The sequence below is a fragment of the Pipistrellus hanaki genome (genome assembly GCF_964339955.1).
Source record: "Pipistrellus hanaki genome assembly, chromosome: 17".
In the NCBI taxonomy this organism is placed as follows: Eukaryota; Metazoa; Chordata; class Mammalia; order Chiroptera; family Vespertilionidae; genus Pipistrellus; species Pipistrellus hanaki.
This window is the reverse complement of record NC_140519.1, coordinates 28245513-28258210: the sequence shown is the minus strand read 5'-3', so window position 1 is coordinate 28258210 and position 12698 is coordinate 28245513. Positions and strand designations below refer to the sequence as shown.

Here is a 12698-nt window from a genome sequence, read left to right as displayed (position 1 = left end):
TTGTCTGTGCTCTTAACCACCACTCTAATGTCTCTCATAAAATGAAATCACACAGACAATTATTGGTAGTTATTGTTTCTTCCCCCGTAACAACCTCCCCATTACATTTACCGAGGTCTAAGATAGCTTTCAAAAATAGATAAAAAGCTTTTGTGCGTAAGTGCTACAAGGCAAATACTAACTCCAGGGGAGCCCTCGTGACTTGTATCCTGTCTCTGAAGAGATCCTTCCCATCTCAAGTGGTCAGAGAAGGGAGGATGTGGAGGGCAGAAAGGACATTAAAAAGAGAGGGCGGAAACACTGATGGTTTGTTGATTTCACAACGTTGCCTGCAGCTGACCTTGGAACAGTTCCCATTTGTGTTGACTCAAGAACATAGTTTGAGGAAAAACTTAATTTTCCAAAGCTTTACTCTTGGTGCCAATGGTTTCTTATCCCCAAGGCTAAAAACTCTAAAAGTATTTTCCCCCCACAATGCAGCATGTCTCTAATAAAACTATGGACTTCCCAAAAACTAGGTAAACAGCATCTAAAACATCTTAGTTCATAAATTAAAGTTCTTGTTGGTGGTATCTCAGAACGGAATGTGCAAAACATAAGTGATAAGATTATTCCTGCTCATTTCTAATCTTTCAAAGCAGCAGCCACTTCCCAACGGCATAATAGTTTCCCCCCCTGGATTCTGTCAACCACTTTTATTAAGATAAAGACTCCTCTACAACCGGACTTTCAGGGATGCTTAGGGTCTCCATAACCTTGTGTTGGGCTCCCTAACTCCAGCTCAAGAGCAAGCCTGAACCTCTTGCTGAAGAGTTATTTTCTTGTAAACAGAAGTTTATGGTTATACACATGCCTCAAATGAAATGTATTTCTACAAAATAAAAACGAGAGCAAATATTTATATAATGCTCCCATGTGCCAGCAACCACTCTAAGTGATATGCATAGATTCATTTTCACAACATCCCCAGGTGGTAGCTATTATTATTATTATCCCCATTATTCAGATGAAAAACTGAGGCTTAGAGTTTAAATGACTTATTCATTTAAATTCATTCTAAATCTTTGCAGAGCCAGGATTTTTACCCAAGTATTCAGAGAACAAGCCCTTTCAATATTACCGCTCTAACAACTTAGTATTTTAAGGATAGACTTACATTTGGGATTATTGCTCAATTTGGGTCGAATTCTTCCTAGAGTTCCAGGCACTAAAGTAATATCATCCACGTTAGTCAGGTAATTGCTCAAGAACTCGGTTCTGTCACATGTGACATCTTCCATTCCTGCGGGGACCAAAAAAAAAAAAAAAAAAGATTTTTCAGGAAATCTTAAAATTAAAATCTTAACACAGCCACATCTTAATAACATTCAGGCATCTATTTAATTAGTTATTAACAGCTACATTCAAGGATTTCTTCTTTTGAGATTTCTTAATTGACTTTACATTTTTTATGCTTCTTTGTATAATTTTTGCATCAGGCTTTGATTTGTTATCTTACAGTGCTATATAGTTTAAAAAATATCATCTCAATTATCATCTTATGTCATTCAGCCAGAACTGCAAGGAAAAGGAAGCAACCATAATCTTTAAAAAAAAAAAAAAAAAAAAAAAAAAAATTTATTTACACAATCCTTATGAAAAGGATCTTATTCTCTCCCCACCCCACTCCCCCGTCTCTCCCCCCCCCTACTGGGGGTAGTGTAAATAACTGGAATATATAGTTTCAAGTCTCTTTTACAAAATGTCATTTTCCAACCCTCTCTCTCCCTAATATATCTCCTGACTTGAGTACATAATCACCAATCCTCACTCTGTCTCCACTGGTGGCCTTGGATGTAACTGACAAAACAATACTGGCAACAACAGATGAGAACGAAAAATGTCACCCCCAATGACCACCCAAACTGAAGAACAAAATAACACTGAGAAGCATAATAAGACTGAAAACAAGAGGTAAATAATGTAATCAGTCAAAACTGAAAGTTAGCAACTAGAAGACAAAAAGGTCTAGGTAGGGAATTTTTTTAATCAACAAATATCCCTCCAGACCCAAGATTTGTTTCCTGCCTCGACAAGGATAATTTCTTGATCAATGTTTAAAATATATAAATAAAAACAAATGCAAGTCTTAGAATGATAGACCATGGAAGCTGGTAGAGACCTTTATTGTCATTTCAGAATGTATGAGATGACAAAGAACTGTGAAAGTTTAATACATTGCTTTGCACAAGCCATTAGGTGCATATTCTCAAAGAGGGGGAAATAAGTAATTCTATAAAGAATGTCCTGAGGTTTTTGTTATAAATAATTATAACCCAAAGTGGCCTGGATCTAATAAAATTCAAATTATCACCTTCTGGGATCCTGTTTTATAAACAAATTGAAATGAAGAAAGAAAACAACATACCCCAATACAGCACAAGGGTTCTATATCTTGCTTTTTAACAAGAAGAAAAATTAAAAAAATATATACAGCTACTATGTTCTAGTACAGTGTTAACCCAGGAAGGGGAAATCTATAAAACATATTAATGGAAGATTGGAAGAATCTTCCATTTGTTACATTTCTAGGAAGTCAACTACCCCACCTTAGTAGTGAACCACCTCTCCCATTTTCGAAAACCATATGGAAAGTGCTTCTGAATTGCTATAACCCTTCACCCACCAGACAAATTCCATGTAAGTGGGTTAGTGTTCTCATTCTACAGACGAGGAGGCTGAGACTTCAAGAGGTCACATAATGTCTCCACATCAAATGGCTCTTAAGTGGTAAAGTACAATTTGAACACTAATGAAACACATTCTTATTCCAAAGTCCAGATTCTGAAATACCAGACCATACTACCTTTTATGTAAGAGATGCTATGGCTTCCCCAAATCAAAGCAATCTACTCATCTCAGAAGCCTACACATTGTGAAGGTCTTAATATACCGAAGACCTTCACAATGCTCCATCAGGACCCATCTACTTCTTAGACATCTGGCTCCAACATATAACCAAATGCTCTTGACCCCTCTGAGCAACTTCAATTGAATCAGCTGTGTCCTGTGCTCCAAAGACTCTATTCTATCTGAAGCTTTCCACAAAGTGAAACTTGTGGAGCATGATTTTGCAGAGGGTCACATTTAGTCCCTGCAAAAGAGCAAGTCAGTCCCACTGCTTTTTTTTTTTTTCCCTTAACTTTCTCATAGATCATCTAGAACATTCTGAAAGAAAATTTCAGGCCCAGAGCAGAGCTGTTTACTAGGAAAATTTGTCTGTCATTCATTCTTAAATTATTAAATAGTCAACCAATGTTCCAGTTCCAAAAGAATGAAGCCCCATATTCCAGGGTCACTGTTTCAATTTAAAAGTTCTAGAATGTAGTAGCTGCTTTCAGGAACTCAATCTGAGCACTTGTGAAATAAGAAGGTTCTCAGAGGACCCCCTCCACCCAGCCCTATAATCATATAATGTTTATGACATTCTTGATCACCTCAAAAAAGGGGTCATGAATTTTTCTACTTTGCACTGTGATTTAGAAAAACTGCTTCTTCCTTTCTTTCAACTGTCTTCGCTAATAGAGCAGGGTTTTCTGGTTTTGCTTTGAATTCCCTCAGTGGATGCAGAGACATACTTTTACTTATGTCTCTGCCTCCTTATCATGTTTGGATTTATTTTTTAGTCTCATAAACCCTGTGGACTCCTTTTTTGGGGATATGGCTATCAGAGATGGGGTATTGTTGTCTAAAACATCACACTCACAGAGGAAGATATTAACATAACAAGAAAATTGCATGCAACGTTTTAATAAGAGAAAGACTTCTGTAGGAAGGCTTTTCCTACAGAGAATAGATAGAGGAAGTGCCTTGTTTTGACCAAAATGAACTTGAGGTCACCTCAGGTCATCTCTTAGTTTGAGTCATGGTTTGATTATATCTTTCCCCATCCTGGGGAAAGAGGTGAAGAACCGGATCTGGGATTCTGAGGGAAAGGTTTCCTTCCTTTCCTCTACCAGTGTTTCCCAAAGTGTGGTATGCATACCCCCAAGGGTATGGGAAGCATTTGGTGGGGGTACGCGTTGCACCGGAGTTTGGTGGGGATATGCACTGCACTGTGCTTAGCTGCGCCTAATTCTACTTTCTCATGAGTACGAGGGGTACTCAGCGTTACGAAAATTATAGGAGTACACATATGTCAAACGTTTGGGAAACACTGCGTCTACACCATCAGAAACATTATCAATGACTATCCTAGTAACAAAAAAGAAACAAAGCTCTACCATGGTCTCCAACGAAGATGACATTCACACAGCGATGCAGCTTCAGTTGTTTCAGGCCATCCATTAATTGCCCCACTGTTTTGTCAATATCCCTCAGAGGATTTGTCATCTGGAAAAAAGAGAAAATTAGTCCTTGCAAGTTTTTTGTTTTTTGTTTTTCCTTTCAGTTTCTCATAGCTCTTCTACTCCTAGAACATTCTGGAAAGAAAACTTCAGGCCCAGAGGCAGAGCTTTGTCTAGGGGGATTTTCCTGACATTCTTTTTTTTTTTTTTTTTAAATATATTTTATTGATTTTTTACAGAGAGAAAGGGAGAGAGATAGAGAGCTAGAAACTTCGATGAGAAAGAAACATCGACCAGCTGCCTCCTGCACACTCCCCTACCGGGGATGTGCCGCAACCAAGGTACATGCCCCTGACCGGAATTGAACCTGGGACCTTTCAGTCCGCATACCGACACTCTACCGCTGAGCCAAACCGGTTTCGGCTTCCTGACATTGTTGATGGAAATCTGGTCTAAGCATTTTATTTGTATTCTTTCAGGAACATAAAATCTCCCCTCATCCAATCCCTTTCAAGATACTTTGATATAAAAATATGTAAGAAATATTAAGGGAACTTGTGGTTTGTTTTTTTATTTTAGAGATAAGATGCCTTTCTAAATGTAACCATTTAAATCCAAGAATTTTGAGAGTGAGCAGAAAGTCAGATGATTGTTTAAGTCTCCTGTGCCCTAGGTGAAGTCATGTTAGGCGTTGAACCACAGAAAGAAGATTTAGGCTTTGAACTACAGCAAGAAGACCAAGGCTAAGTGAATCAAAAGTAATTCTGAGGTTAAAAGTAATCTTCACTGGATGCTAAATTAGAAGATCATTAACACAATGTAATCTATCTAATGTTCCAAGTAACTGTCAATTTCTGAGAATAATAGGTTCTTAATAGAAGAATCTCTTCTGCATATCAATTTAGTCCCTTTCAAGCCAATTTTGAGTAAAAAAGAATCTACAAGAATCTTAGCGCACAAAAGTAAACCACTGATCTTATTTAGCCTAACAAAAACCCAAAAACTTAGTTCTCTGAAGAACATATCCAAAGTCTAAGAAACATAATCCATCCCTTATGTTCTTGCTTCAAATGAAAGTGTCTAACATTATGAATGCTCCCACATTCTAGTAGCCTCTCCTTCATTTTCATCTCTGCAACAAAAAGATTTTCAAGAACCATAACATCACAGACTTGACAGCACTTTAGATGAATTTTAAAATTTAGCTACAATTATACACATGCACTCAAAAGGACTGAGATAAGAACAGAAGGGATCTACATATCATTTTTCATCCCAACATACAATATTATCTTCCATTAACATCTTCTCAGATGTCTCAAGACCTTTCCTCATATCATGTCACTGGTAAAGTCAGTTGTTAATTTGTTTTTCTTCATGATGGGAGTATTTCAAATTCTGTCTCAAGGAGGAAGTCACAAGTGAAGATTTTAGAATGATAGATGCATAATCTGAAGGGACTAACAGATGGGGGATTGAGTGGTATTTGCTTCTGAGAACACCATGCTCTACTCTAAGATGTTTGCCTAGACAAAGAAATACTTCATATACAACATACATCAACCTCGACAATTACTTATTTTCCTTTATTAAACAAGACAACTTAGATAAAATCCACAATCTACTTCTTGGTGATAAGTTCAGACCATCATAAATGTGCCTTGGAGGCATCTGAAGTTTTGAGAATATGAACCTCTAGGTTGTTATGACTATACTAAAAAGACTAGACATTATTTATTACCCCTATGTAATGTAACCATTTAAATCCAAGAATTTTGAGAGTGAGCAGAAACTCTAGGTTGTTATGACTATACTAAAAAGACTAGACATTACTTATTATCCCTATGAAAACACACACCGTTTTATCTACCCATTATTTTCTCTTTCTTTCTGTCTCAGCTATTCTCTTGTCCATAACCTAAGACCTTTTCAGAATTCTGAAAGAACAGACCACACATCTAAACTAATTTTCTATTGAGCACTAATCTACATTGTTTTCAAGAACCATTGTAACAATTCTGTGAATAAGTGGAAGCAAAGCCAGTAGCTTTCTTAACATTCACTGAAGCCTCAATGTAAATACTAGTGTTAGGGCAACTTTAACTCTAAAGAAAGTAGAAGGCTCTTTTTTCCTGTCCTGATGAAAGTTTAGGAAGTCTTCACATCAGTGTTAACCTCTGCAGTACCAGTTTCTTCTGGACTCAAAGCAAAGGAAGATGCACCAGAGTTTTTCTGAAACTCATTCAGCTGAGTTTTAAGCCAAGGTACTGAAGGAAACCTTCAACTCAGACCTACCCGCCACAAAGCTTTGGAACAATAGATAAACTTACTTTGTCCTGACGCGTTTCCACAGCATAATGATCCATCCTATGTAATTTTCTTCTTCTTTTCTTTGGAGGAGCAACTGGTCTTTCCTGCCTCCTCTTAGGGATAACCTTCCTCTTAGGTCTCTTAGCCGGAGTAAGAGGTGAGCCATAACTACTCTCCTGTACTGGCGGATAGAGATGTCTGGACTCAGAAGTCGTCTGTCCCTCTGGGTCAGATTATAAAGCTCACACTTTGCCATCTGAGGCCAGTAGAGTCTTAGTTAGAAAAACTAAGGCTCCTTAAGTGAGAAAAAGTTGGTATGAAGGATTATTCGGGGATCTCTATCAAGAGAAACCCCCTAAATTGATCTTGATGCTGCTATCACAGCTTCCTCCCTGAGAACAAGCATATAATTTAAGAGCATCTTGCCATGTAAATGTCTTATGCCTGAGGAGCCTACTGATAGGCATGGACACACCTAATGATGACCCAGAATTCTACATTTCAAAACTCCTGCTTTAGGGAGAGACTGGATCTTGATTAGGATGAGCTCTCCATCTAAAAAGTACTAGCTGAAAACTAAATAGAATATTAGTCACGTGGTGATTTCAAGGTGACAGTGGGATTTATGTATGTGGTTCCAGTTCAGAATCTGATAGTTATCTGTTCATACCAAACTATATCTTGGCAAAGAACAGGAAAAATTTTTAAACCAAGGATAAACTAAAACATAAATAATAAGCAATCCTCCTTGGTCATGAATGTACTTGCACAAATCAGGACTTTCAGCAGGAGAGAGAACTTGTCATTCATTGATAATTTAGGTTTCTGATACAGAGAACCTCTAAGCCATGAGAAAAACATAAATATAACTGTCTTTTTTTTTTTAATTCTCTTGTATAATTAGATAAAATGTAAAAAGTCATCAATATCTCTTTATCTTAGTACACATATAAAGAAAGAGTAAAATTATACTCTTTCTATCAGAAACCCATTTGGGGGGAGTGACAGTATTATGCATCTTGTTTTGAAAATCTAGAAAGCAATAAATGCCAATGCATAAACTGAATAAGGAACATAACCTTTTGGGATTTCCCAGATGCTGGAGAAAACCAGGCCCCTGATTTTCTGATGGTGCAAAGGTGAATTAAAGCAGCAAGCTCTGCTGTTTACCTAGCTGATTTCTCTCAGTAGGACTGTCCGGAGACTCATTCAGATGCAAGAAGGGGCAGAAGGAGGAACAATGTTAGTGTATCCACAGAGGAGGCCATCTGCCATGCGATTTCACTGTTTCCAGAGCAAGCAACTGCAAAGGCACTTCCATTTCTGTCTCATCCTCATTCTCTGACAGAGCGATTGAAAGACACAGCCCCACAGACTCTGGTTGAGTTTGGTATTGTTTTTTTTTATTAATGCTTCTAGTTTTAAGCAATTCTCCATGAGAAGAGAAGCAAAGGAAAAAGAAGGTTTCTCATTTCATGGTCACCAAATACATTCAGCTAGAGCTCAAGTCTGCCTATCAGATACCCGGCCATTTTGCAAGAGACCTCAACATTCCGGAAGACTCTGAAGGCGGCCCTTCCGATTGCAGCAGGTTAGAGGAGCAGCGGGAGGAACAGGATTTAGTCAAAATGAGTTTTCATCCAGTGATTAAATTGCATGTATTTCCTTCTTTGAATGTTAGAGGTAGACGGAAGCTAAGTGTTCACTGACCAGCCATACTTTTTAGTCTGACTTGAGAAGACTTAGCCTGAGGTTATTAAGAGGATGGTAGGGAGAGGGGCAAATTTCCCTGTTTTTCAGGATCCTTTGCCATCTGAAGGTAGTCACTAGCCAGCCAAAGCTCTGCCTCTAGGCCTGGAAGAGCAGCCGAACAAGGGGTCACAGAGGAAGCATAGAGGGTCAAAGAGAAAAAAGTTGCGCCAATAATCAAAAGCAAGCATATTTCTGAACATTCACCATTACACTATGAAACCAGGAGCAATAATACACCATTTCTTGAAACTATTAGCCCAATGTTTGGTCATCTAATTGAATAGCCTTTGAGAATTGTCCTGGAAAAAAAGTATACTCAATTAAGCAAGAAAGTACAAACTTCAACTGTGTACAGCACAAACCATTTTGCTAGATTGAATCATTTCAATAAAATTTCAAATGCAATATATTTTCTCATTGTTGGAAAAGAAAACATGTACCTGATTTTAAAAATAATACTGCAGTTAATATAATCTTTACATGCACAATAAATGTATATAATGGATATATAGATATATAAACCAATTTAGTCTATAACAGAAGAGAGATTTTGCTGACTTGCTTTGGTTTGGGTTTTAAAGTATAAACTGACTTTTTTTTTTCTTTCAGTTAAAAATAAGATTCCTAGAACCAAATAAAAAATAGTGACATCTGAAAATATCCTTTGTATTAAGAGAAGAAAGTGACCAGGTTAGCAGGTTATCATAACTGAAGACATATTCCAATAGATCTAATTTAGACTGTTATACCCAGTAAATATGTGAGAATATCCTAGTTATAAAAGTATTAATTCTAAAAAAAAACATAGCATTCTTGAATACTTCCAACTCTTAATTTTAAAAATGGTACAAGAAAAAATCTGTTTGTAAATTAATGAGACCCATCATTACAGCAAATTAAAACATCCTATATTATGTTTCATTTATCATTGCTCGGTACTTTAAAAAACTTTTTAGTTTATTTCTTAATTAAAGCATATACACATACAGCAAAGTAAGTAATCTTAACTGAACTATGCATATTAGAAATCCAGAGGTCCGTTAAACAAGAATGTTTATTACTATCCCATACAACTTTTAAGAAAATGAGGATTATAAGAGCTTACTGTAAAAAGCCAAGTTCTGACATCATAAAATGTCTTGTATAATTTGAACATAGTTATTAACTGACCTCTCTGCTTATCTCCTGGACTGAAGGAGGGTTAAATGATTCCAGGGGAAGAACCCTGGTCTGGGAGTTGGAAGTTCTGAGGTTCTATCTCTAAGGTCACTTATCAGCCATGCAACTTGAGCAGCCCTAAACCTCTTTAAGTTTCAGCCTCATGCTTTTAAAAGCATGGTTATACCAAGTGGTTCCCCAAATCCCTATTTTGCCTATGCCACAGGGTCTTTTAGGGGATATCATTATCTATTTAAAGTTGGACCTTTAAATAGGGCACATGGAACTGCTTAGAGGTTGTTGTTGTTTTTTAACATTTTAATGAAATGTGGTTCCATTTGTTCACTTTAATCTCAAAGAAAGACATCCTAAAGATAAAATAGCCAGGCTTGCTCTGGCAAAAAATAAGTTTGTGTTTCGTGCATGCAGATGTTTATCTTGTTTTATCATTTGTGTTTCATAATCATGCAACACTGGTTGAACATCAAAGGGATAGGAAAAAGAGCATCAGATTTATATGACTTCAATGATTTAAGGCAAACTAAGAATGGTTTTAAATAGCTATTAGTTTCCAGTGCTTACAAAAATCACCACTGACATTATGTGAATGCACTCAGAAATACTTATGGTTCTCTGGTATTTACTGTCTTTGCTTAAACATGCTGCATTTTGCTCAAAAAATGTTTAAAACAAGTACTATCCGTATTACAGTTATCCTATTCATTCTTATGCTGAACACAATAAACTTAATTATAGCCAACAGTGTTGTCATGGCCTAACGGAATTGAAGGCAATTTCCATTAACAATGTTTTTAAATGATTTCTCAACCAGAATCGAGTTTTATTATGTTGGTGTAGTCCTCATCACTCTAAGAATGAGTAGTAAAAGTATTGAAAATCTTAAAAGGTTTAGCTTTGCAAATGTCATGCAATTTTTAAATGATCATTGCTGAAACACTGGAAGACTTCCATCTCTAGATGAAAGAGGGACATAATAAAACATCCCATCCTCTTCCCCTCCTGAATTTGAAGTTATACAGGCTACTACCTTACAAACAAATTGTCTTCTACCACATCTTAGTGTTTGATAAAGGGTGTCACATTGCTCAGCTAACTAGATTCATTCAACAGTATTTTTCTCCATTAAGAATTCATTTCACTTTTGGAGGTGATGGACATGTTCATACACTCGATCGTGCTGATGGTTTCACAGGTATATGCCAATGTCAAAATTTATCAAATAAAAAGTTTACAAAGCTATAACATATGGTTGGTTGATTGTAGCTGACATACCCCATCTGAACTGCATAGTAATTTTAATGGAGTCGAAAGTCAGCGGCAATGTTTTATGCTGCAGGTTTTATCTCCAGAATCCTTTTCATTCCTATTCCTGTGATGGAAAAGGCCAGCCCTTCCCCATCCTTCACCCTTTGACTAATGCCTGCAAGGATGGACTATATCCCTCCCATCAACTCCAAGTTTAAAATCTATTTGAATATCAAATCAATCTGAAGTGAAATCCCTGCAAGAGAAACAATGTTGAAGATTTTTTTAAATTATTTAGTCTCATAATTCTTTGATTATGTACAAACCTTTCAGGTATGTACACCCTGAGAGACTTTGTACAAATCATGAAATAAGGTCATAGATCAGGTAGCCCAGGGACACAGGTTCCCTGCAGGCAGACGGTAAACTACTAACCTCAGGGCCAAAAGGGCCATATTTGTGTCCAGATAAATCAGGTTGCTCTGAATAGAAGGCATAGACTGAAGGCCTAGAGAAAAAGAGGAAGGTTCAGAATCTCTCCCAAACTACATATAACATAGAACATCCAACATTCCTACACATTTTTAAAAAATCCTCTCATATCAGATTAATCTCCCAACCACTATTAATCTTACCATGGAAAACATCACGTTCTTGTTTTTTGTTTTATTTTGGTTTCTATTGCTTCCACATCCACCACTCCCAACACACACACACACACACACACACACACACACACACACACACACCACCACCACCACCACCACCACCACAACCACCGTGATGAAAGAGAAGCATAATAAAACATCACCATCCCTTTGATTCCTGAAGGCAGTAACTGCCTGGTACAGCCTTCAGGAATCAAAATTCACAAAGGGGAAAAAAGTCACAGAGGAAAATCTGAACACACACTCAGGTCTTTGATCCTCAAGATAATACAGCCCAGTGACAATTCCCAGGGGCCACACAATCAGCAGCTCCATCACAGGGAAAAGTCAGTCTTACTGCTTCCCCAATCCTTGGAATGCAGTTGGTTCATTTATCCAAGCCAGGAACTCCCTTAAAATGTGTGGTAGAGGCCAGGATTAATAGCTGTAGTAATCCATGTAATTAAATGCTCCCCAATAACCTAGTCTATTGTATCTTCTTAAGGAAGTAAAGCTTAAGGCTAAGAACCACAAAACTTAATAATATCAAACTTTGGCTGTGCTTCTATTTCACAGCCTGCTTGTTGTTGTTGTTTTGTTTGTTTTTACCCAATTCTAACCTAAGATTAAAATATACCGAGGAAAGGGAAAGAAAAATCAGTAAGAGGGAAACAGATACCTTTCGTTGTCTGGCAGGGTGAGCCACTGCAGTATGGTTAATATTCTCCGCTCATGAGGGATGACCCTGGAAAGTAAAATAATCAAAGCATGATGAGAGTTTTGTATGGTAATAACCAAAACACATGGGAGTTTTGTACTATATTAACAAGAAAGCATGATGGGAGTTTTGTAGGGTAATAACAAGCAAAGCATGATGGGAGATTGCATGTCAACAAGCTCCAGCCTGTTGAGCACTTGCTCTTGCACCCAGGCCAAGTGCTCTCTAATTACCACCATCTGTTTTCACTTCGTTGTCGTAAAAGAGCCTCCTTCAAATCAGTGTTTGAACTTCCATTTCCCTTTGCAACATACTACATTGCTCAACCACAAAGGAGACTGGAAACTGGTTCACAGTCAAATGAGGAACCTGCCTTGCTGATCAGAGACTAGGCTACAGGCAGAAAGGACCCAGGGCTCAGAACCTTTGCCATGTAGTGGGTAAAGCTGTTAGCTGTGGCCACAGAGAGACCAGGATTTACATCCTCAATCTGCCTTTTTTTTTTTTTTTTTTTTTTTAGAG

At 37.4% G+C, this 12698-nt stretch overlaps 1 protein-coding gene across 8 annotated transcripts in view; it reads right to left on the bottom strand.

Annotated features, from left to right (window-relative positions):
- The window catches only part of ENPP2 (ectonucleotide pyrophosphatase/phosphodiesterase 2), an 80160-nt gene that overhangs the window by 30237 nt on the left and 37225 nt on the right, over nt 1-12698 (bottom strand). For 4 of the 8 annotated variants that reach the window (XM_084864953.1, XM_084864955.1, XM_084864954.1 and 1 more), the window contains exons 10-14: nt 12138-12203; nt 11247-11319; nt 6656-6811; nt 4263-4371; nt 1157-1282 (exon numbers count right to left, since the gene is read on the bottom strand). In XM_084864953.1, the coding sequence (XP_084721079.1) occupies nt 1157-1282; nt 4263-4371; nt 6656-6811; nt 11247-11319; nt 12138-12203 (530 nt within the window). The remainder of the gene's footprint in view (nt 1-1156; nt 1283-4262; nt 4372-6655; nt 6812-11246; nt 11320-12137; nt 12204-12698) is intronic. The other 4 variants (XM_084864958.1, XM_084864960.1, XM_084864957.1 and 1 more) reach the window with 1 other exon arrangement.